A 26116-nucleotide genomic window follows, 5' to 3' on the forward strand; every position below is an offset into this window, starting at 1 on the left:
AGGTTACGCCAGCACGCAGAGCGGCAGTGTCATTCTTCGACTTGTGAGCCTTACTCTTTTTAGGCTTTGGAGTATCGGAAGGCGGGACCCTCTTCCTCTTCTTATCCTTAGCTGGTTTCGGGGCCTCCTCTTTCCCAGGTAGGGGCGGCCTCATGATAGCAATGTCTTTGAGACCTGAATAGGGGGAAATCAAGTAAAAATAAAGAAGAAACATTTCATAGAAGGGCATCAAACACGGATAGAGAAGCTTACCGTGATTTTTGGCCTCCCATCGGCCCTTTGCCAAATCGCACCACGAGGGCTCAACGTACGAGGCCAGTTTTCGAACCCAGCCTTCAAGGTTCGGGATTTCACCGAGCACCCAAGAAACCGCTTCATCATAGGAAAGGATGTCAATATGAAAAAGCAAAAGAAATAAAACAGTAAACAAAAGCTATAGTTGGGTTTGTACTTACGCTTCATGTTCCACTCTTCAGGGAATGGCATCTTCTCAGCTGGAATTATGTCAGAAGTCCTCACTCGGACAAACCGGCTCATCCATCTTCAGTCTTTGTCCTCATCTATGCTCGAGAACAGCACCTTGGTGGCCCGACGCTGAAGCCTTATTAGTCCGTCTTGATAAAGACGGGGGTTGTATATTATAATGAGATAGTCGAGGTTAAAAGGCATCCCCTCGACTTTGCTCACAAAGAATCGAAGCAAAATTACTATACGCTAGAAGGAGGATGGATCTGGCCCAAGGTTATTTGGTATTTTTGGCAGAAATCAAGGATAACGGGGTCAATGGGACCCAGCGTAAAAGTGTAAGTGTAAACACTCAAGAACCCTTTCATGTGGGTGGTGATGTTCTCTTCGGTGGTCGGAATCACCACCTCCTTGTTTTCCCAATGGCAATCTTTTTTCACCTTCTCAAGATCGCGCTCAGTTATCGAGCATATGTATCTCGACACTGGCTCACATTGGCCAGGTACCAACGAGGTTTTCTGGACTTTAAATTCGGAAGTAAGATCGCATGACTTAGGAACACACTCTTCGACGCGTGGCTCCGCCGGCGTTTTGTCGCCGGCCGACCATAATGAAGAGGCCTTTTCTTTTTGAGGAACAGTTTTTGATGTTTTCACCATTTTTTATGAGTTTAGGGAAAGAAGAATATAAAACTAGTTGTTTGATGAGAAGGTTGGCAAACGGGATTTGAAGAATTGAATAACTTGAAGGGAGAAGAAGTGCGTTGAAGATTAGAAGAGATTTTGGAAGTAAAGTTTGGGAAAATTATGAAGATGATCTATTTATAATATTTGCTATGACGGTTCAAAGGCACTAGTGGCCGACATCAACTGGCGCTAATTAATGGTCTTGGGAATCGCATCGACGCGACGCTTCGGTCGTTTTTGTCGCTTACGTCATAAGAATGACATCATAATTGGTCGAAGTATAAAATCGAAGACTCGGGTCGTTTCCTCTCATTATATTTCAAGAAACGAGGGGACTATCTGTATACGGTTAAAATTGGGCTTGCCCGATTTTGCTATTTAATCGAGACCAGGAGATCACGTCGAGGGTCAACCTCGCAATGGATCGGGCTATAGCACGAAGACGAGGTGTCGAGTTTCAGAATCGAGATGTCCGTTGAGACCGAGGTCAGCAGCAATCGAGACTAAGTATGACCGACTCCGAGTGAAGTACAATAACAGAAAGGCGAGATATTCGTAACCAGTCGAAGATCACGGCGGAAAATCCCCGGAACAGATCAAATCAAGGGCGGTGCAAATCCAGATTTAGTCGGAACCCAATACGGGTACGGGACAACTGGTAGGAAACAAAAAAAATTATAAATCCTTAAGTCAATAGCGTTGTACATTGCAAAGCTATACGGTAGGTTTATCTAACATTTGATTAAAATGTGAAAACATATATTTCGTCTGGCACTCCAATATTTTTCTCTAAAATGGTAGGGGAACATTTAGTAAAAGAGGTGACTTCTGACTTTTTTGATGTTCGATACATGAGAAGTCTAACATTTTTATATTAAAATTCATGATTTAATTTTATATACTAATAGTGTAATAAAATTTACATAATCAATTTTATTTATATTATTATAAGAAACTATGTACCATATCTTAAGGTTACACTCTTTCTACTGACTGTTAGTTACTGACTAGCCCGTAGTTGACTTTTACATGACAGATTGCTTGCGCAAAATTTCTTTGCAATGTTAGGATATAAAAACTAAACTCAAATTCAACTAGAGATGCACAACAAAGTCATTTTGAGTTACCAATTCATTATTTTCATACTTAATTAAAACTTTTCGTGTCTAGCACAGTAATCCTCTTGCATGCATGCACAACCAGACAATTTTACTATCTCAAACAGTGGCGGAGTTAGAATTTTTATTCAGGAAAGTCAAAATAAAAAATAAAAAATAAAAAATAAAAAATAAAAAAAAGTCTAGGAAATTTAATATCTACTGTATATACATAAAAAATAATTTTGATCTTGTATATATAATGTAATTATATAACGAAGAAGGTTTTGACGAACCCCCTTCTGCCACACCAGCTCTGGCCATGACCTACTTAAGTAATTTTTGTTATCCAGATAAAATCCACTACCTAATTGGATCAATTAAGTAATTATTTAAACATTGATCTTTTTCTTTTAGGAAATTAAAGTGATAATTTTACATAATTAATATTGATCGTTATATATGCTGTTTTATCCAGCAAATGCGATGCTTGAGAAGATATTTGCTTGCAGCGCTTTCATGCTTAGGCTATATACTTTCGTGTACAGACAAGTAAACAATCCAAAATTAAATAAACCAAGTATAACTGAATGAAGTGTGCACGAAATACTTTTTAAAAGAGAAGATGCCACATCTATACATATCAGGTAGACATAAACAAATTAAGAGCGGATTACCAGGTAAGTAACGGGGTTACATGAATTCTGTAGCTTTTGCTTAAACACTATATTGTATTAAGAAATTCATCGAATATTAAAAAATATTTGATGATAAATTCAGTTATAACAATAACAATAAATTTTAAATTTTAAATCCACCTCCAAAATAAATGTCTTTAACACGGACAGTCAAAGGATCAATACATCACCTATACTCCATCACTGACGTTATTTTCATTCTTCATAGAATCATCACGTGGCACGAAAACATTAACAATTTCTGCTAATATCCTTTTTCCTACCTCCCACTCCATCTTTGACCTACATCTCTCAAATTCTTTAAAAAAATATTAGTGTATTTTATTTTAAAAAGTATCGTACATGCTGGTTTGAATTTAACGGTTCTAAATACAATAATCGCGTCAAATTTTTATAGCATCATAACATCTCAGTAACTCATTGTGGAAAAATTGAATTGGCTTTATTTTTTATTTAAACAGTGCATTGCTAAGCTAAATTTCAAAAATTTACATGCTTATTGACTCAATATATTCAATTTTGTCAATTAGTATAAAATTGACTTTACATGTAATCGTGGACCAGTAAGAAAACAACAAATATAAAACGAAACATCAGCATGACATTGTTATTACTTGGAGCACGTGGCAATAAAAGAACTCAACAAACCTCAACCTCATCATCTTCATATTATCATAAAATAAAAGAAATCACGAAAAAGCAATCGACGTGCCCCTTTGACCTACCAAACATTTCGCAAATTCTTATCTGCTTTATTCTACTTTTAGGACAATCATATGCTTATTGATTTAAGAAAAATATTAAAAAGAACTCATTCAATGTAGCTCAAACAATGCCACGTGCACTAAAGGCCAAAAAAAAATCCAATCAAATACTGAACCCATTAAGTCTAACCGTAACTTTATGCCATTCCATTCCATACTCCATTGAAGCTTCGAGTATTTGACCTTTGCCACTCTAATTTCCTCTTTTTATTTTTACTATCTTCAATTCGGGGCCCACATGTGGACGACAAATACCGCATAGTCCGGACTTTTTACGTATATATATATATAATATGACATTAGAGTAACTATGAATGTCAAATAATGTGTATAAAACAATTAAACGTTTTAAATATGTAGATTTTTATTTTCTATCGAAATAGTAAAATTATATTCAAATTTGTTTGACATTGTAAATCGGATGTCAATATTAATACATCTATTTAGGATATGTTTGTTAGTTAAACGCATTTTAACTTCTACTCCTTTAAAAAACAGGTCGATAATCTTATATTTGTCATCAGTCAAACTATTAATTTATTGGTTGACGAAAAAGGTCATCTATCACCATAATAAGTCTTTCTCGTTACACATTTCATCCTTTTTTTTTTCATTAGTTTTGAGATGATTGTTTTGAATTTGCTCCTCGGAGAACAGAACGTTTGTAAGAAAAGCAAGATGGTGTTAGAGAGCCGAAGAGGACCACGACCGAATGCAAATGAGCTATCACATGCATATCGACAAACACGTGTCATAAATTAATTACCACTAGAGAGTGATTAGGAAAAAAAAAGCTAAGATGCCAAGATACATTAATTAATTAAATAAAATAAAAGGATCAAAGAAAGTGGAAGCGAAAAAAGGAAATAAAACGAATGCAACGTGTCACCCAATTGTGACACCGTTACAACACCTTTTGTCAGCACTCCCAGTCCCCATTCCCTTCTTACGAAAAAACATCGCCCAACTCCAAAACGCCAGCCCCTTTTCTTGTGTCCACGTGTTTGCACGTGTCCTACACTCTACTCTCCCTTTTTTCCCAGTTCTCTGCCGTCGTGTTGTTAACCCACGCGTGAAAAACGCCTCTTTTCCTCTTTCCCCTCTTCTTTTTCCTTTCAAGCTTCGTTGTATTATTAACGCTACGCTATCTGCCCGGACAAAATTCACCGATTCGCTATCCCACAGGACAAAGTTTCACCGTAGCGTTCTAGACGTTAAAGCCATGTAAAAGCACGTGGCAGGTGGTACTCGGTGACTAAATAAAAAAATAATTCAGTGCATAAAGTATATAGTATTCATGCAGTGTTTGAGAATCCAAGAGATGCTATATAGAAAGCTTACCCTAACAAAAGTACTCAAATTCGTAACCTATAAATCATACGATAATCAGAGGCATATTTAGGTCTTCGGATATGAATTCACGTGAATGTATACTATTTTTTTTGAATCATATATAATAATATAATATTTCTTTAAAATTATTTAAATATACGTGCGTGCACCCATGCTCAAAGACTCCTATGGTACAATAAATATTGGGTGCACCTCTACGAGAAAAATTGGCAGCAAAATCTCATTTCAGACGGTCTTGTTTTCTAGACAGAGTATAGATATAACGTGAAAATCACTAAAATTTTAAAAAATAATATAATTTTGAACCTATAATTTTAAAAGTGGAAGTGGGTTCATAATAAGAGACTAAAGTTAAACATGTTTTTTTATCCCATAAAATCAGTAACAATTAAATGTGTACGTGGTTTAAAGGATATGTGATTTAATTTAATAAGAATGATTAAGAACAACATGCAAATAGGTTAAAGATAAAATAAATGATCAAACCAATCGTAATGTGATGACCAAGCCTAATCTTAGGTTGAACAGTAAAATTCGTCCTCGATCAGACCTTCGGCACAAGCTCGATCGCGAATAAAGAAGAGAACAAATGAAGAACCCTTTGAACAATAATTAGAAGACAAAAAACAAACTTTTATTGCTTTGATTTGTGTATCACAATGTGTTAGAATAAAGAAATCTTTCTCTTTATATAGTAGGGGAATTTCAGTCATAATACAAGTCTAAATAAGGTGAAAATATTCTTTTTTCGGCAAATGCCAATCTGCGATTGATATCAGTCAGGATTCATGCAGTAATATCCAGTTGAGGAAGAATATTACGGCCCCTACTTCGTCATGCATAACCGTCCTTCGCGTTTTTCGATGTCCAAAAACCATACTAGGTCTGAGTCCATTATTTTATCGTGCATGATCCCAAGTACATTGTTCATTGCTCCCGGGTTTTGATACGAGGAGTCATTGGGCCTCGATTATAATTACGTCAAGTTTTACTTCCTTTTTGTTTCCTCGATAGGGAATCGGGTAAAACTTTGCCCTGTTACCCTGAATTTACCCGAATAAAGATAGTCCCCTCGTTTTACAAAGAGTAGATTTATTGAAGCAACAGAAAGTGATAAATTAACCCTGGTTCCTTCTTTTATACGCTACAACCGAGTTGGTGGGTCAATGAAACGTCCCATCAGTCGCGACGTTCTGACTTTAGACATGTGTCAGCCGCTAGTTAACTGTCCCCGAATGTGAAACGTCACACATTGATTACCCCTTCTCTATAAAAGCTTTGATCCATTTTTCACTTTTTTACTTTCCGATTTTAGAGCTCCTTAATTTGCCCTCGAACTTTTCACTTATTTCTAACCCCTTAAAACTTTCATACATTGTTTTCTAGATCTTCATATTTTCATCTTTAAACCTTCATACTCCTTCTTCAAATCTGACCTTCATACATTTATCCTTATCTTCAAATCTTCATATTTTTCATAACCCAATGGCGAAGGCTTTCATATTTGTGTCTCAATAGACAGTCCTTTCAACTTCCAACCCGGCCACGGTTGTCGAGGCGATCGTGCCTAAGGTTGCTCCGGAACCTCAGTTAGAGAGCTTCATCCCCGGGGGATGCTCCATTGAGAACAAATTTAAAGTCGAGAAAGCCCCCAACCAACTGGACCGAGGTGAGGGGGCATAGAGGTACATATGCTCCATTACCGATGATACACTCCCTACATTTCTGGAGGACTACCACTAGGAGGGAAAGGATGGTCTTCCCTGGTGCCGCTGAGGATATTACTATTCACATAGAGGGGTATCTAATTGTTTACACTTACTCTTACATGCTTGTCCCGGTGGATCCTATAATCCTCAATATTTGCAAAAGGTATAAAGCCTACCTTAGGCAGATTCACCTGTCCTTTTGGAGGATCGTAATCCTCCACCGCCACTTCGTCAACAACACCGAAGAACCTCGATTTACCATCAAACCAATTGCTTCGTCTCTACATTCCCTAAGTTTTTCGAGGGGGGTTGATCAAGCTTGTCCGTCGAGCAAGCAAAGCTCTATTCTCGAGCATCGATGAAGATCGAGATTGAGGATAGAAGGGGAGGTTTGTTCGGGTGAAAACCGAAGACCTTATTTCCCCCAAATTTTTACCGTTCCCTGAAAGGTGGAACTCAGCCCGTAAGTTTCTTTCCTTATTGAGAACTTGAAATTTCTTTTGTTCGTTTTCTAATTGCCTGTTTATATCATAGTGCAGCGGTCGCCCAAGTTCCCAATACAGTCCCTCGCTTTAAGAAGTGGATCGAAGGCATCTGCAAACAGATGTCATATTCTGAGCGCGAATGGCGCAAACTTTTATAGGGCAAGTGGGAAGCTCGTTCCCATAGTGAGTGTTCTTCCCGAATAAGTCCATCTTTACACTCATCCTTTATTTCTGCTAAGTCCTTTTTATTTTACAGGTTTTCCTAAGACCAATGAGCTTCGGCCATTAGACGAGGATGAGGATCCGTCCTCACTTGCTAAACCCTCCGCTTTAGGACAGCTCGGATCTGCTGTGCAGGAGGAGAAAAAGAAGAAAAAGAGGAAATCTTTCGGCTCCCCAAACCCCGAGGTGAAGAAGAAATTGACAATTGTCCGGGTTCGGAAAAACAACAAAAAGAGTACCCTAAGCTAGGATATCGCACCTTGACTCTTTTTACCTGCTCAGGGATTACCCTAAAGACGATGAACTAGAGTTCGTCGCAAATGGGTCAACTATTAGTGAAGAAGAACGGGCGGCAACCAGGGAAGATGGATAAGAAGCCGAACCCCTCTTTAGCTTGGGAGCCAGAAGAAAAATCTGAGGCTACAGCCTCCCGAGAAACTGTCCTTGCCCCGAAGGAAATAGCCGGTGTCATTGATATCGTAGAGTCATCATCTCATACAGAGTCCATGTTCAACGAGGCTGAGACCGATAAGGAGAAGTCAAATGAGACGGTACGAGGCATAGATGAGGCCCTCAACATGTTTTATGACAGTGTGGATATGGCCGCGCTCGAGGATTATTCCGGGTTTAGCCACTTGGAGATCCGAAAAAAAGACGTGTCATCGAGAACAAGCGAGCCGAGCTCGAGCCCGAAGCTGGTGAGGCAATTTCCTGCTCCGAGAGTGGACCCCTACCATAAAAAATGGTCGTGTTTACTATCGCGGCAGATGCTCGGGTGTTGTACACTTCGGTAAGCGTTGCCAGCTACCTTCGTTGCCTAGTGACCGTAGAGGACCAGACGAAGATAAACTAAGTGAGCACTTCAAGCCTCTTCAATAAAGCACAATGTGTAGTAAACCGCGTAAGTTTCCCTTCCTTGTGCACTATGTGCATTTTATTTAACTTCAGTATGTCCTTATGATCTTATCGTTTTATTTTTCAGGTTTCGGTGCTCCATCATGAAAGTTTCCATCGGTCTCGGATGGAAGTCATCCAGCTCGTGTTTGAGCTCAAGGAGCAAGTTCAAAAAAAGGACATGTATAGGGTCCTTAGTGAACAAAAAGACGAAGCCCTCAAGGATCTCCCTATTCTTCGATTTGAGCGAGAGAAGGCTCAAAATAAAGCTTTTTCCATCAAACAAGGGCACGCCGAATTGGTTAAGAAGGTAAGGATTTTTGAGGTTAAAATTGAGATGTTATGCGTAGCGACTAACGATGCAACCTCGCAGGTTCAAGAGAAGATAGACTTGATTGACCAGCTCCAGGCCGAGATGAACGAGCTCAAAGCTTTGGCCGATACACTGAGGAGCAGGATGAACCTTCTGGCCTCGAAAAAGGAGATTGCGAAAGAGGAGTTAGTTTTGGTCAAAGACTAGCTCCGGGTGTCAAAGGATAAGGCCAACAAGTGGTCTCGTCTAAATGACAAACTCCGGGCATAACTCGACTCAACCGTCTCAGAATGGGACGACTTTTACTAGGAATATACTGTGCTGAAGTCCAAATTAGAGGCAACCTCGATTGCTTCCTCCAAGGTCGAAGAAATGCTGGCCTAGTATAAAACTGACGTGGAGATAGTTGAGGCCCGTTTAATAACGAAGGCCGAGTATGTAAAGCGGTTGTACTGGATGGAGACCCTCGAGGAGATTCATGCCCGGGGATTCGATCTATCAGACAAGATTGAAGAGGCCAAGAAGGTTGAGGCTGAGGCAAAAGAACTTTATAAGCCCGAAGGTCCCGAAGGTTTCAATGCCGAGTCGAGCTCCGGTGAAGATTAGACGGAGATGCCTTAGCTTCTATTTTGTTTCCTTTTTGTACATTTTTTTGTTATTTAATTTGAAGCAGTTTTATCAGTCCTGTGTAAATAATTTTTAAAATATATATATAAAAATTTCCTCCAGCAACACTGTGTCTTTTATTTTTCAGCATCTATTTGCATTTTTTATTTGTGGATCATCCTTAATGTCTTAGCATAAAAGTAGATGTAATTTGGAGAATATGTTCTTTGGAAGCCCAAATGAGGCCCGATTTCGATGGTAACTCCGAATTGTTCGTGGCTTCGAAATTTCGATAAAAAATAAAGGCTTTTATGAGACTCGAGTGTTTTAGTCATATACAATGGTGTTTTTTCCTAGGGTAACCCTTTAATAGGTTTTAGTCATACGTAAGGGCCTTACTTTCTGAGTACGAACTTCGGACGTCTCCGAGCCATTTTAGGTTGGTTGTAGTCTTTCATGTTCGGGCCCTGCCTAGTAGGCTCGGTGCTTCCGAGATTTGATAGCACAAGCTATTTGATTTTTTTTGGACAATAGTCCCCGAGTCGGGGTATCCCGTGGGCTTTAGGATTTAGGATCCGTTGTGACGCATCGATGGAGCAAAATACGTAGTGATAAAGTATAAAATGAGCAAATATTTCTTTCATTATTTTGTATGTAGAGTACATAATCGGATGTGCATAAGCCTTGTGTCATGGTTAGAGTGGGCTACATGGGTATGGTTCGTTTGACCATTTGACCCTTACAACGAATCCTAACTAACAAGCCTTGACTTTTAATATTAAGTGATAGAACCTTCTAAAGATCCTAACTTAGGGGGTAATGGCCCCCGGTAATTGAGGCCGAACTTATGAGGGCTCGAATATTGTTGGTTCGGTGAAGATGATCAGCGACTCTGGCCTTCGAAACTAAGGTAGGATGTTTTAATGTTGCCTCATTAAATAACTTTGCGTAAAACCCACTTCGGGAAAAAATCAATTCAAGAGAAAAAGGGTACAATACATGCTTTCATACCTAATAGTCACATTTGCCCTCGACCAAGTACCTGCATAAGTTAGTCCGCAATATAACAAAATTAAAAAGGGAATTGAGCTCGTATCTTAGCAGTAGTACCGCTTCAAGTATTCCACATTCTAGTTGTTCGGTAGTTGTACACCATTTTCCGACTCGAGTTTAAATGAGCCTTTCCCGGTTATTCCTGCAACTTGGGACGGTCTTTCCTAATTCGGGCCCAAATTCCCATCGTTTGGGTTCTTGGTGTGTAGCATTACTTTCCTTAACACCAAGTCCCCGACTTGAAAATGTCGAAGGTTAGATTTTTGGTTGTATTATCTCCCTACTTGCTGCTTCTGGGCGGCTTCCCACCTTTCGTCCAATAATTCCAGGCTTGTGGTTATGGCCTTGCCGTTTGACATTTCGGCAACATATTGGAACCTGAGGATCAGTTCCCTTACCTCGACCAAGATTAAGGTTTCCGCTCTGTAGACTAGATAGAACAGGGTTGCTCTGGTACTCAACTTCAAAGTCGTTCTGTATGCCTACAAGACTTAGGGCAAGATTTACTTCCACTTTCCTTTCAAATCGGTCAATCTCTTTTTCAAGTTTTGGAGTATAATTGTGTTCGTTGATTCTGCTTGCCTGTTCCCACTAGGGTGGTAAGGCGTTGATAATATTTTTTGATTTTGTGGTCTTCGAAAAACTTATTTTCTTTGTTGCCGATGAATTATTTTCCATTATCGCAAACGATCTCAGCCAGTATCCCAAATCGACATATTATGTGATCCTAGATGAAGTCGATGACCTCTTTCTCCTAGACCTTCTCGAATACCTAAGCCTCGACCCACTTGGAAAAATAATTGGTCATGAGTAGTATACATTGGGATTTATCGGGTGTCATGAGTAGTATGTATTGGGATTTACCAGGCACCTATGGCAGGGGAACGACGATGTCCATACCTTATTTCATAAACAGCCATAATGACAAGACCAGGTGAAGCATCTCTCCCGGTTAACGAATTATTGGGGCGTGTCTTTGACACTCATTGCATTTTTGAATGAAGTCTTTCGCATCTTTCTTCATTTCATTCAAGTAGTAACCGGCTCTGATTAACTTCCGAATTAGGGATTTTGCCCCCGAGTGGTTCCCGCAAGTGCCCTTGTGAACCTCTCTCATGGCGTATTCGGTCTCTCCCGGACCGAAGCACCTAGCTAGTAGGCTAAAGAAGGATCTTCTGAACAATTTCCCCTCGACCAAGTTGAACCCGGTAGCTTTGGTGCGCATGGCTTTCGATTCCTTGGGATCCGATGGCAATTTTCTTGTCTTCAGGTATTCAATGTATTTGTTTCTCCAATCCCAAGTCAAACTTATCGAGTTTACCTCAGCGTGACCTTCCTCTACCATCGAGTTTATCAATTGTACCACTGCCCCTAAGTCGAATTCATCGGAGCTGACAGATGACCCCAAGTTAGCTAGTGCATTGACCTCACTATTTTGATTCTGAGGTACGTGCTGTAGAGTCTATTCCTTGAATTAGTATAGGGTCACCTATAATTTGTTCAAGTACCTCCGCATCCGTTCCTCTTATACTTTGAATTTTTCTTTGACTTGATTTATGACAAGAAGGGAGTCATATTTGGCTTCGATCACTTCGGCCCCGAGGCTCTTATCCAATTCTAGACCTGCAATCGTAGCTTCATACTCGGCTTCATTCTTAGTAAATTTTATAGTTCTAATGGACTGTCTAATTACGTTACCCGCCGATGGTTTTAATGTGATACCGAGCCCGGACCCTTTCGCATTGGAGGCACCATCTGTGAATAGGGTCCAGATACTCGAGCTAGTCCCTGAAGAGAGCAGCGATTCCCTTTTGTCCCCGGGTTATTAAGGTCGACGTAACGTCAGCCACAAAGTTCATCAAAATCTGAGATTTTATGGCAGTCCGGGCTTGTGCATGACATTCCTCAGCGGATAAGAGGTCACGAAACATATGGGGTAGCATTGAAAGTATAGTTTTAATTTCTTAGAAGCGCCTAGTAAGGCGAGTGCTAATTTTTCTAGGTGAGAATACCTTGTTTCGGCATCGCTTAGGGTTCTACTAACATAATAAATAGGAAATTGTGTACCTTCTTATTCTCACACTAGGACACCACTTCCTGCCACCTCGAAAACCGCCAAGTAGATGTACAATTGTTCGTCTACCTTCAGAGTGTGCAGTAAAGGGGGTCTAGATAGGTATTGCTTGAGTTCTTCCAAAGCTTGTTGGCATTCCGGGGTCTAAGAGGAATTGTTCTTCTTTTTCAATAATGAGAATAACCGATGACTCTTATCCGACTATCTCGAGATGAACCAACCCAATGCGGCTATCCGCCCCGTCAGTCTTTGCACTGCCTTGACATTGTCAACTACGGTGATGTCCTCTATGGATTTTATTTCTTTTGGGTTGATCTCTATTTCCCGACTAGATACCATGAATCTGATAAACGTGTCTGAACCGACCCCAAATGGGCACTTCTTCAAGTTTACTTCATCTTGTACTTTCTCAATACGTCGAAGGTTTCCTGTGAATGTTTCAAGTGGTTCTCTGCTCGCAGCTCACAGGGACTTGACCAACATATCGTCAATATAAACTTCTATTGATTTTTATATTTGTTCTTCGAACATCTGGTGACTAGGCGTTGATATGTGGAACCGAAGTTCTTTAATCCAAATGGCTTTATATTATAGCAGTAGATGCCGAATTTGTTATGAAAGAAGTCTTTTCTTGATTATCCGGGTCCATTCGAATTTGGTTGTAACCGGGGTACGCATCGATAAAATTGAGTATCTTGTGTCTGGCCATCGCGTCGATCATTTGATCGATGTTAGACAAAGGTAAAGAATCCTTTGAACATGCCTTGCTTAGATCCTTATAATCTACACACATCCTCAATTTATTTCATTTTATAGGCACTACCACTACGTTAGCTAACCAATCTGGGTATTTAACTTCCCAGATGGAACCTATTTTCAGAAGTTTGGATACCTCGTCCTTGATGAATATGTGTTTAATCTCGGAATGTGGCCTTCTCTTCTGCTTTACTGGACGTAACTTCAGATCCAAGCTTAACTTGTGAGTGGTTACCTCCGGTGGGATCCCTATCATGTCTAGATGGGACCAGGCAAAACAACTGGCGTTAGCTTTGAGAAAATCAATAAGTTTTTTGTTGGGCTCGAGGGTTAACCCTGTGCCTAGGTATACCTTTCGGTCTAGTAGGTGCTTGATCAATATAAATTGCTCCAACTCATCGATCGTCGATTTGGTGGCATCGGTGTCATCAAGTGGAATGAATAATCTCGGGACACTGTAATCGTCCTCATCATTCACTCATGCTCTTTCTATTTTTTGGTTCAGCTGAGGCCGGTATCAATGATTGCTATTTAACTTCTTCTTTTTAGTCGGTTCTGTGCTTTTTGGTATTGAAACCGTGGGCACTAGGATCACTTCATCGACAATGAATATTTCCCCTGTGGTCGACTGTTCTCCAAAGACCATTTTGACTTCTCTCGGGGTGGGAAATTTTAGTGCCCCATGTAAGGTCGAAGGCACCGCCCTCATGTGGACCCACGGCCTTCCAAACAAAGCATTTTACCTCATATCCCGTCGATCGCGTAGAACTTTGCTTCTTGCGTAGTCCTGGAAGTATTTACCAGTAAAATTATCTCACCTTTCGTGTTCTCGCATGCCATGTTGAATCCATTCAATACCCGGGCCACCAATACGATTTGATCCTGTAACCTAGTTGTTTTGCGACCCTTGATCTGATGATGCCAGTCGAGCTACCTGGATAAATCAACACGCGCTTATCCCGAGATTTATTGATAAGTACAAATATTACCAGTGCATCATTGTGAGGCTGTGCAATGCCCTCAACGGTTTCATCGCTGAACAAGATAGCTCCTTCCGAGATGTAATCTAGGTTGCATTTTTCTCTCGTGATAGACACTTTAGTGCATTTTATCATCGGCCCTTAGGGGACACCGACTCCCTCAATAATCATGTTGATTACGAAATGAGGCTCATCTTGTTCGACCTGTTTGTTGGCATCCCTATTTCTGGAGTGGTTTTTGGCTCGCTCGCTTAGGAATTCTCGAAAGTGCCCATTATTGAATAGTCGAGCAACTTCTTCTCTTAACTACTGTCAATCTTCGGTACTATGACCGTGAGTGCCGTGGTACTTACACATCAAATTAGGATCTTTCTAGGGAGGGTCAGACTACAACGGCTGGGGCTACTTGGTTTCTTTAATGTGCCTTATGGTTGATATTATGCTTGACCGCTTTTGACGTGATAATTATAATCGACGTGATACTATGCTTTCAGCTCCTACATTGAAATTATACTCTGATAATCTTGGTGCCTCCCTACTACCAAGCGACCTGTCAAACCCGTTCTTGCTCATCAAGCCTCGGCCGCTCGGTCCTCGATCATTCTTCTTCTCATTCCTTTTCAGGTGGCGCTCGAATCTACTTTCCCTCCGATCTATGTTGTACGGATGATATTGATCTCGGACCAGCCTCAGCTCCTGATCAATGGTTATCTTAGATCTGTCATCGTTTCTGATAGGGTAAACAGATCCCGACGGGGCCTCAAGTTGGTCATCTTCGACCCTGATCTTCGACTGATATCTGTTGTGGATGTCAGCCTAGGTGACTGCTGGGTACTCCACCAAGTTTTGCTTTATCTATTGAGAGGCCACAGATCTTCGGGGGTTGAACCCTTGAGTAAGTTTCTAAACGGCCCAACCATCCACAACTGGTGGCAAATCCATTTGTTCCATCTGGAACCTTGACACGAACTCCCTAAGCATGTCATTATCCCTCTATTTGACCTTGAAAATGACTGACTTCCTGGTCTCGACCTTGATGGCTCTGTCATGGTCTTTATGAAATCATCTACAAGCATAGCGAACGTGTCGATGGATTCGGAGACAAGTTGTAATACCATATTATTGCCCTCTTGGACAAGGTTTTCCCAAGATTTTTCAGCAATACCGACTCTATTTCATCTTCTTCCAAGCCATTTCCTTTGATCGCGCATGTTTAGGAGGTTACATGCTCATTTGGATCTGTGGTCCCATTATATTTGGGAATGTCGGCATTCGAAACCTCTTTGGGATCGGCTCCGGTCCCTTCAATATTGGAGGTGCTCCCGGGATCTGACCGACCTTGGAGTTGTACGTTTCCACCTTCTTGTCATTGGCCTCAATTGTTTCTCGCCCGATTCCACCTGTTTCATCAATGCTTTGAGTATCTTCATCACATCGGAAGTTTCCCCGGGCCTGATTTCACCTGGTTCCACCGCAACTTGTTCATCCATTCGAGTATTTTCCAGGGACTATTCAGGCTCGACTCTGTTAGGGGCGTGGCTTCGGTTCTGCAGCAGTGCTATCGCCGCTTGTTGAGCTTTCAACATTTCGAAAATCAATCGCAGGCTCACCCCATCACCTTTACCTCCGGGCGTTTCTCGAGCTGCTAGTTGGGGTCCCACACGAATTCTGTTTTCGGGATCAATTGGTAAATTGATGTTGATGGCCACCTGTAAGTTAGCATCGACCGGTTCGGCGGATGGGACACTATTGGGATCGACATGAGGCACATCATTGCTAGGCATCACGTTATTATTCTCAACATGATAGCCTGACTCAACGTCAACGTTCAAGTGAACAGACTGAGAGCTTGACATCCTTAGGCTACCCTAGAATCAAAATTTCAAAGAACACACATAAAATAGGGTGTGCTATGGAGATTCGTATCAAATAACCACTATTATCCTTAGCCCCACGGTGGGCGCCATATTGTTTACCCCCAAAAATGAGTAACAATAAATTTGTACACGGTTTAAAGGATATGTTGTTTAATTCAATCCCAATGATTAAGAACAATAAGTAAATAAGTTAAAGATAAAATAAATAACCAAACCAATCACAATGTGATGACCAAATCTGATCTTAGGTTGAACAGTGAAATTCGTCCTCGATCGAACCTTCGGCACATCAAATGAAGACACTTTGAACAATATCTAGAAGACAAGAATAAATTTTTATTACTTTGATTTGTGTGTGACAATGTGTCAAAATAAAGAAAACCTTCCCTAGTAGAGGAATACTTGTCCTAATACAAGTCTAAATAAGGTAAAAATCTTCTTTTTCTGGTAAATATCGATCTGCAGTTGATATAGGTTGGAATTCGCGCCGTAATATCCGGTTGAGGGCGAATATTACGACCCCTACTTCGTCATCATAACCGTTTTTTGCGTTTTTCGAGGTCCAGAAACCATACTAGGTCTGAGTCCGTTATTTCACTGTGCCCGATCCCAAGTACATCGTTCATTCCTCCAAGGGTTTCGATACGAGGAGTCCTTGGGCCTCGATTATAATTATCACGTCGAGTCGTGCTTCCCCTTTGTTTCCTCATTAGGGAAACGGGAAAAACTCTATCCCAATGATTTTACCCGTACACAAATACTATGCCACTTGGTCTCTTTTTCTTGGGCCTCAATTATAATTATCACGTTGAGCCGTGCTTCCCCTTTGTTTCCTTATCGGGAAATCGGGAAAAATTTTGCCCTCGATTTTACACGTACATAACGTTAAATGTAAATTTTAGATCCACGTTGTTACAATACTCTTGAAATTCTGGACTCACCTCTATAACTATGACACCTCAATTTTTTTTCTTGACTATCTGTATGAGGTTGAAAGTCAGAATTTATGCAGAGTACAATGAAATTGACGGAATTTCTCAAGCTTAATTAGAGATTTTGAGAATAAGTGAAGCAGAAATTGTTGGTGAAAACGTTTTTTTTCTTTTGCTAATATAAGCTCGTGCAATGCAAAACAAAATTAATCAGGTCACTGAATTTACATGTTTGTTTTCACCATTACCGTTTTTACGCGGAAAAAACAAGATTTATTCTCAATTGAATTTTACAAGTTAGATGATAAAAAAGTGCTCTTGTATAGCTACGGGTTCATGCACTTGCCTCAAGGCTTTTACCATAAGATAAGGTCGGCCGCGTGATTATGCCGAACCGTTGTCGAACCCACGATAAACTTGATTGGGTCCCATCGAAAAGGACGACCGTACTTATCTCTAGTGTTTTTTTTACTGGTCTCTGCCTATATAAATAACCGTCATTGCACATAATTCAAGAAATTAGAAAAGAAAATTCAGAAAATATAATTTTCTCCCCAATTTTTTAAAGACTTCACAGTTCTCTCTCCACCATTTAACCATTTGCTTACTTGGTTTTTGCTGCCAAGAAGAATAATGGGTGTTCAGGAAATGGACCCTCTTTCACAACTAAGTTTGCCGCCCGGGTTCCGGTTTTACCCGACTGACGAGGAGCTTTTAGTTCAATACTTGTGTCGCAAAGTTGCTGGCCATGATTTCTCTTTACAAATTATTGCAGAGATTGATTTGTACAAATTCGATCCTTGGGTTCTTCCAAGTAAGTTTTTCTATCTTCTACTCCCTGTTTTCTTCTTTTTCAATTAGTTTTATATTTTTCTAAATTTATTTATTAATGATTTTCTTTTTTTGATTTCTAAAGGTAAAGCGATATTTGGAGAAAAGGAATGGTACTTTTTCAGTCCAAGAGATAGGAAGTACCCGAATGGATCACGACCAAACAGAGTAGCTGGCTCTGGGTATTGGAAAGCAACAGGAACTGATAAAATAATCACTACAGAAGGGAGAAAAGTTGGAATTAAGAAAGCTTTAGTTTTTTACGTGGGAAAAGCACCTAAAGGAACTAAGACTAATTGGATCATGCATGAATACAGACTCAGTGAATCTCCCAGAAAAAATGGAAGTTCTAGGGTACGTATATCCACATGGACCCTTTTTCCAATTAATTACAATTGTTATATTTCTGAATGGTGACATTAATATGTTTTTTTAATATATGTCTTTCAGCTAGATGAGTGGGTGCTTTGTCGGATTTATAAGAAGAATTCGGGTGGGCAAAAACCGAACATTTCTGGTTTAAACAGCAAAGAGATGAGCCACGGTTCTCCATCGTCATGCTCTTCTCAATTTGACGACATGCTCGAATCCCTACCAGAAATTGAGGACCGTTATTTCTCCTTACCGAGAATGAACTCTCTTAGGAATTTACAACAAGATGATAAGCTTAATCTTCAGCACCTGGGTTCTGGAAACTTCGACTGGGCCACTCTAGCTGGGTTTAATTCGTTCCCGGAATTAGTTACCGGAAATCAAGCTCCGGCACCGGGAAATCAATCTCAGGTGCATTTGAACAATCAAAACAGTAGCAACAATTTGAATGAATTTTTTGCTCACCCCACGCAATTGAATTTTCATGGAGATGTCAAGTTTGAAGGTGGAGTGGACGAAGAAATAGAGAGCGGAATTAGAGCTCAACGAATTAACAACTCGGGTTTCTATCAAGAGAATTCAACCGGGTTTCATACCTATACGAACTCGGTGCCCGACCCATTTTGGATTCGGTACCCGACCCAAACAGTAAATATGGGTTCAGTCGGTAAATAGTGAACGGTTGAATTTATAGTACGGAAAGTTTGGGAAAGGGTAAAATGTGAATGCTCGTTGAAATGTTCGGACAAATTGGAAATCTTGCGCTGATTAATGAGGTAGAAAGGGGTAGAGAGCAAATATTCTTTGGTTGGGGACAAAAAAGTAAAATTAACAAGATTTTGTTCATGTAACTGAGCACAAATACAATGTATTCTGTTGTACACACACTGTTTCCCCTTGTACTAAAATTTATGTAGGGGACGTAGTTTCTTTAAGGCTTTGGTATTCTACTTAGGATGACAAACAGCAGGATTATCTTATTTTCCTTTTTATGTAAATTTTTATCGGCAACGTGTAGTCATTTTCTAGATATAATAGTAATTGGGATGTACAGAAGTTACGACTTCTATTGTTTAGTTGAATATATTTAAGAAATCACATGAAAAAAGACGTGGATATAGTAGAATTAGTTAAATTTCTCAACATTATGATTTTGAAATCAGCTGCTCCGGATTAATTAACACATTACCAATTAGATGCACTGTTGTGGGCTTTATTCTGTTCTTCTGGCTCTTATTTAGCAGCAAGTGTATCTAAAGAATTTGGAATTGTTAGAGGGTTTTCTTAAGGGGAAAAGAGCCACCACCGAGGCGAAGAAACAATCACTTTCTTTACATGAATATGTAATCTAGCTAGGATTAAGCTTAAAAATTACTCCATATACTGCCATGATAAGTGAAGTAGAAATGTTTAAAACCAAAACTGAAAACTACCATAAGAATCATATTGTGATTTTGTTGTATTTCTTGTAAGTTGTTTATAAGAACATTCTTTAAGTTTATCCTCTGCACACCAGAGATGATCCAGAATTTTAAATTTATGAATTTTTAAAAAATTTCAAGTTAATATATAATAATAACTAGTTTATGGACTGAGTTTCAAGCTAAATATTTTTTTATATTTATAAATTTTTCAATACAAATACAGGATCTAGACAAAAATTACTAAGTTCACGGAAACTTGTAATTATTTGATGGATCCGCCCCTGCTACACACCTAAGTTAAGTTGAAGAATAAAAATGAATTAGAGGAAACGCCTGCCAGTGACTAAAAGCCCACTTTCACGATTTCATCAATTATTAGATGCTTACAGTTTATAATATGAACATGTAGAACCTAGTAGTTAATTAAGAAAATAAAAGATTGATCTAATAATTAAATTTATGATAGAATTTCTCAAACACGTGGTGAAAAGAAAAAGACATGCAGGGACATTGAAATGACTATTTGGATATGCATGTATTCAAGTAGTGGTAGTTCTTTGTAAGAGAAAAAATTATCGCTACCTATTAATTTACATCAAACTATATTTTATTGTTGATTATGATCAGTGACTATTATAATCATCGATCTTGTTTGACTCAAAAGATATTGAAACCTCTTTGAATAAATGAATCAAAGAAGTTGAAGGGTTAAATCTTAGCTAAGTATAATAATCTTTAGAATTAAAGATAGATAAAACGAATAATGATAAGAATTCCTTATCTCGTTTAGACCAAAAAAGACTTTTTGTCATAATCCTCTCAATCCTCTATGTAAGCAAGTTTATAGTAAGTATTCTAGATTAGCTGAAAAGAAGGTCCTTTTACAAAGTTATTTCATGCCCTATATAAGGAACTCAACCTTGCTGAGCTCTAAAAAACTGGTTATAGGGAGTATTCGAGAGAATATTTCCGATGTCCCCTAATGGGCCTGCACTACTACAAGGGTCGTACCGTCTCTTGTTCGCCTTAAGGTTGCCTTCTGCAAGATGTCAAGTTGTGTGGATCTCGTCGTTCGTCGTGCTCATCAATGGTCGTGTTTGTCCAAATTTGGACCCATATAGTTAGTCCCTCCGCTTGTCGGGGTTGCAACTTGGTGCGTCCTCGATGAGCGGACACCATGCGTTCTTACGGAGAAATTTGACCCTACGGAGCGTTACGGCCTGGTCAATGGTAGGCGGTCAACGTGCTTAGCAAGACACCAAGTAATACATTTTACCGGGAAATAGCTTGTCGCTTCGATTTTGGTGCAACTCTGTGACCTTCCGCTTCGATTCTAGCGCCACCCAATCCTATAAATAGGTGGAGGGTTTGTTTTTTCAAAAATTCTTGACCATTTCATTTCTGATTATCCCTCCTTGTCTCTCCGAATTTGTCTTAACACTCTTTTGTATCTTCCTCTCACACTCTTCGTTCTCAACCTCTTCTTCTTCCTCTCTTCTCTTTTTGTGTAACTACCCTTTTTAACGAAAGCATGCCAAGATCACATCGATCTCGTGAAGGGGTTTCTGAGGCCGCCCTGTTGTCCATAGCGCCCCTTTCAGGTGGTGAGGGTATGGCAGTAGAAGAAGGTGACAGTCTTCCCACGGTGGAGGAGTTACTGTCTAGACACCTCATGTCTCGAAGTGACTTCCTCATAGATCCCCCTTCTACTCCTACCCCTGTATTCTCTGAGACAGAGCAAATTCACATCAATGCTCTTCGTGCAAATTACGGCATTCCCGCTCATGTTGACATGGTTCCAGCGGGGAGGGATTTCGTAGAGGTCCACAGAACTGGGTATTGCGCTTTCTACGAGTAACCTTTCATGATCGGTTACTCCTTTCCCCTCCTCTTATTAGCGGAAGAGTTTTGTAGGTTCTACCAATTTTGTCTGGCACAACTTTCGCCATATACGCTCAAGGTACTTTTGTTGTTGACCAAGTACGCGGAGTTGACGGAATGCGATGTTTCTATCCACCACCTTTTGCACCTGTTCTCGCCCAGCTTCCACAGGGGTACTATGGTGCATCTGAGGCACCGTGGCACAAAAGGGTTGGTGGTTGGGACTGACGAACGAGCAAGTCGCAAGGTTTGGCATAAGTATTTCTTTGTCAAAACTGAACACATCATTTCTGACTCCGTCAGATTCCCGGAGCGGTGGAACGAAACTTGTAAGTGTTGCTATTCATTTTACTCTTTCTTTTTCTATATTCATTATAAGGTTTGTTCGCTTCTCGTTTATAGCTATAGGACGTACTCCCCTCCTATTACTGGCATAAGGGATTGGGTAGCTCGTCTGTTACCCCATGTAGAAGAAACCCGAGATTAGCCCGCCTTCATAAAGCATTGTGGCCCTAGAGTTCCATCTGGTAAATGTTTTTCCTTTACCACTTTATTGGTTATATATCGTTGTTTACTGATACGACTCTTCGTGATGATAGGTCGAGGAGCTTCCAGGCAGAGGGCGCCAGTCCCTGCATTCCAATAGGTCGTTGTTGCTGCGAGGATGCAATTTACTTTGAATGAGTCTGTTCGGGAGAGTCATCCTCAACCGATTCAAGTAGAAGGTCCATCTCGGGTCATGGTTGTGAGGGAAGAGCGTTCTTCAATACCGACCCACACCTTTTGGATGAATCCTCTAACGGGGACGAGTCGTTGTCGAGAAAGAGAAGGAGAATAGAGCTTGGGAAGGATGTGGCTGTAGACGCTGATAGAAGCAGGGCATCACAGACGTCACCTGTACCCACGTTTATGGCCGAGGCCATTTTAGCGGGGAGATTTCCACAAACGGAAGGAGTTTATCTAGGGGCCGGCTCCGTGCACTCCGTTGAGGGCGGTGCATTGTCCAACGTTGGAGGTCGTCGTGTCGAGGGCGAAGGCTTAGATGTTGACCCGGAGGACGTTCGCGAGTTCGTAGGTCGCCATACTCACGTAGAGGTCAAAGCGGAAGGATCTGATTATCATATAGTCATCCCGAGAGATTACAACTTGTTGTTGAACTGCGATCAAGTGGCGTCTGCTTTGGCCCCTCTATGCGCTGCCCTGGAAAATAAGGTACTTAGGACGATGAGTGACATGGAGTTGTCCTAGAGCGTCGCCGGTATGTCCTTACGGGTAGGTGCCTTTCTTTTCCTTTTTGTCGTTGGGCTTGTGTTGTGAATGTTGACCTGTATTTTTGTTTTTAACTTCTCTTATTTTATGTGCCAGACCCTTATCATGGAGACTGAGCGTGAGCATCAGGAAAGGAAGAGGACAACCGTCTAGGGGAAGATGTCTTCCAAGTATAAACAGTACCGCGCTAAGCATCGTGCAATGGCTGATATTTATAATCAAGACCCTGACTTTCAGTTGTTCCGCGAAGGACTCAAATAGAGGGCGGACCAACTGGCGCGCAAGGTCGAAGAGCCGAGGGAGTGAGATGAGGAGATCATGAAGGCTATCGCCCGCAATAGTGAACTTGAGACCTCCCTTAAGGTAAAAGAGGATGAGCTAGAGTTAAGCAGGGGAGGTGATGGTCGAGAATGCCGACTTACAAGCGAAGTTGGCCAGTTTAACCGCTGAATTGAATGCGAAGGATGTGGAGATTGAGGGTCTTAAGGGCGAATTGAACGTCGGTGCTGATAAGCTGGCGGCAGCTATTTCTGGCACGATGGCTTTAGAGAATACCCTTCGTGTTTGTAGGTCGGAGCTGACTGAGGAGAAAGAGGCCTCTAAGCTTAAGGTCATAGGGCTTGAAGGGTGTATTAAGGAGTTGGAGGCGGAGCTATTTGTGTTGAATGGTCAAGTGGCCTCGTTGAGAGCAGAGGATACAAATCGATGCTCTCAACCTTCTACGTCTCGTGCCTCGACCGATCCGGTCTTGCCTCGTCGCTTATATGAGTTGTGGGTCCTTGCTGAGGCCCGGCTTAACGTGTACAAGGCTTTTCATACCGAGGGGAGGGCAACTGAAGTAGAGCTTTGGGTCATGCATACCAAGCTCGTGCAGCTCGGGAGGCGCGCGGGTACGACCCTCTTACTCCTAACGGGGATGACATCAACTCCGATGATGCAAATAGTCTTGCTTCTGACTCTTGGTACGAAGACGCGTACCCTATTGGAGATGACATGTGACCTTTTGTTTGTACTTACTTTTTGTTTGGGAATTTTGTAAGGGGCGTGCTTGAGCCCATTGTAAAGACTGGTGTAACATTTTTATGTAATGTAAAATTTGTTCTGTCGGTTTGGTGATGATCTTTGCAATATCTATGGCATCCGAGGTATTTATCGAACTGTTAAGCTGATTTAGCCTTAGGGTGAGGTCGATTCCTTTTTCTTTTAGCGATGGCTTTAGCCTCTGAGATGCTATTTTCGATCGATCGTCGAAGTGGGATCCCGTCGTAGTTCGAATGAGATTGAACTCATATTTTTGTCGATGGCCTTGGCCATTGGGATGTTGCTTCGAACTGTCATTGAAGTAGGATCTTGTCGTAGTTCGAACGAGGTCGAACTGATATATTCGTCGATGGCCTTGGCCATTGGGATGTTGCTTGAAACTGTCATCGAAGTAGGATCCCGTCATAGTTCGAATGAGGTCAAACTCGTATTTTCGTCGATGGCCTTGGCCATTGGGAAGTTGCTTCGAAATGTCGTCGAAGTTGGATCCCCTCGTAGTCCAAACGAGGTCGAACTGATATATTCGTCGATGGCCCATGCCATTGGGATGTTGCTTCGAACTGTCGTCGAAGTAGGATCCCGTCGTAGTTCGAACGAGGTCGAACTAATATATTCATCGATGGCCTTGGCCATTAGGATGTTGCTTCGAACTGTCGTCGAAGTAGGATCTTGTCGTAGTTCAAACGAGGTCGAACTGATATATTCATCGATGGCCTTGGCCATTGGGATGTTGCTTCGAACTGTCGTCGAAGTAGAATCCCATCGTAGTTCGAACAAGGTCGAACTAATATATTCGTCGATGGCCTTGGCCATTGGGATGTTGCTTCGAGCTGTCGTCGAAGTAGGATCCCATCATAGTTCGAACGAGGTCGAACTGATATATTCGTCGATGGCCTTGGCTATTGGGATGTTGCTTCGAACTATCGTCGAAGTAGGATCCTATCGTAGTTTGAATGAGGTCGAACTGATATACTCGTCGATGGCCTTGGCCATTGGGATGTTTCTTCGAACTGTCGTCGATGTAGGATCCTGCCGTAGTTCGAACGAGGTCGAACTGATATACTCGTCGATGGCCTTGACCATTGGGATGTTCACATTGGAGGTTTTATCATAATCCTATAGGAAGATACATGTCAACTTTATTCATACAATGGCGGTTTAATTACATTCATGTAAGAATCACATGTCGACTTTGTACATATAATAGAGATTTGATTATCTATATCCAGTCCCTCTATTAATCGACTTGGAGAACACGTCGACGGGTGGGGTAATGAACAATACTAAAAACCTCGAGACGTCCCCCTTGCCACCTTATTAAAAACCTCACCGAGAAAACCTGATTGGGACAAAACTCGGATAGGGAAAAAGAGTACGACTTAGGTGGCACCTCCTTGCAGAAGTGGAAGTATTTTTGATATGGGTGACATTCCAGTTGTTTTAGAGTAATTTTCCTTCCATTGTCTCTAACTAGAATGCTCATTTGTTTGCTGTCGCCGTGATTTTGTATGGTCCGTCCTAGTTTGTTCCCAGATTCCCTCATTAGGGTCATTCGCTGCCTGTGTTTTAGCTTTGAGGACGTAATCTCCAACCTTGAGCGGTCGCACTTTGGCCTTTTTGTTGTAATACCTTTATACTTGCTGCTTTTGGGCTACCATTTTTATGTGGGCTATGTCTCTTCGTTCTTCGACTTCATCCAGATCTTGTAACCTACTTTCGTCGTTGTTTGGAATGCTCTCGTTGGAGTATCTCAAGCTAGGTTCTCCGACCTCGATGGGTATAACTGCATCGATCCCGTAGACTAGTGAATATGGCATCTAGTCTTTATTGGTTTTTGGTATAGTACGGTATGCCCATAATACTTCTGGTAGTAGTTCAGGCCATAGCCCTTTGGCATCCTCGAGCTTCTTTTTCAATATATTCAGTATTACTTTATTCGAGGATTCGCCTTGATCATTGCCGGCGGGATGATATGGCGTGGAGAGTATTCGTTTGATGTGCCATTTTTCGAAAAACACGATTGTTTTCTTTCCAACGAACTGAGGTCCGTTGTCGTAGGTGATTTCTTTGGGGATGCCGAAACGGCATATTATATTTTTCCATATGAACACGATGACCTCTTGCTCATGTATCTGAGTGTATGTACCTGCTTCTACCCATTTAGAAAAGTAATTAGTTAAAACCAAAAGGGACGTACCTTACCTCGTCATGCTGGGAGGAGTCTGACAATGTCCATCCCCCACTTTATGAATGGCCATGTGAAGTGACGGAATGAAGGAGATCCTCTGTTTGATGTACCATAAGGGCGTACTTTTGACACTATTCACATTTCCT

General features: G+C 41.0%; 1 protein-coding gene across 1 annotated transcript; it reads left to right on the forward strand.

The window, feature by feature from the left end:
* Positions 1-17477: 17477 nt before the first annotated feature.
* LOC104243992 (NAC domain-containing protein JA2L-like) lies at positions 17478-19223 on the forward strand. The gene is made up of 3 exons (XM_009799278.2): positions 17478-17778; positions 17881-18149; positions 18246-19223. Exons 1-3 carry the CDS (start codon positions 17598-17600, stop codon positions 18840-18842), a joined length of 1047 nt encoding a protein of 348 aa, XP_009797580.1. The 5' UTR covers positions 17478-17597; the 3' UTR covers positions 18843-19223.
* The last annotated feature ends 6893 nt before the right edge of the window (positions 19224-26116 follow it).

Source organism: Nicotiana sylvestris, chromosome 7 (assembly GCF_000393655.2).
Source record: "Nicotiana sylvestris chromosome 7, ASM39365v2, whole genome shotgun sequence".
Classification (NCBI taxonomy): domain Eukaryota; kingdom Viridiplantae; phylum Streptophyta; class Magnoliopsida; order Solanales; family Solanaceae; genus Nicotiana; species Nicotiana sylvestris.

Coding starts and splice junctions, on each gene's coding strand:
- LOC104243992 (XM_009799278.2), top strand. CDS start 17,598: ATGGGTGTTCAGGAAATGGACCCTCTTTCACAACTAAGTTTGCCGCCC. Junction 17,779..17,880: donor CGATCCTTGGGTTCTTCCAA/GTAAGTTTTTCT, acceptor TGATTTCTAAAG/GTAAAGCGATATTTGGAGAA. Junction 18,150..18,245: donor GAAAAAATGGAAGTTCTAGG/GTACGTATATCC, acceptor TATGTCTTTCAG/CTAGATGAGTGGGTGCTTTG.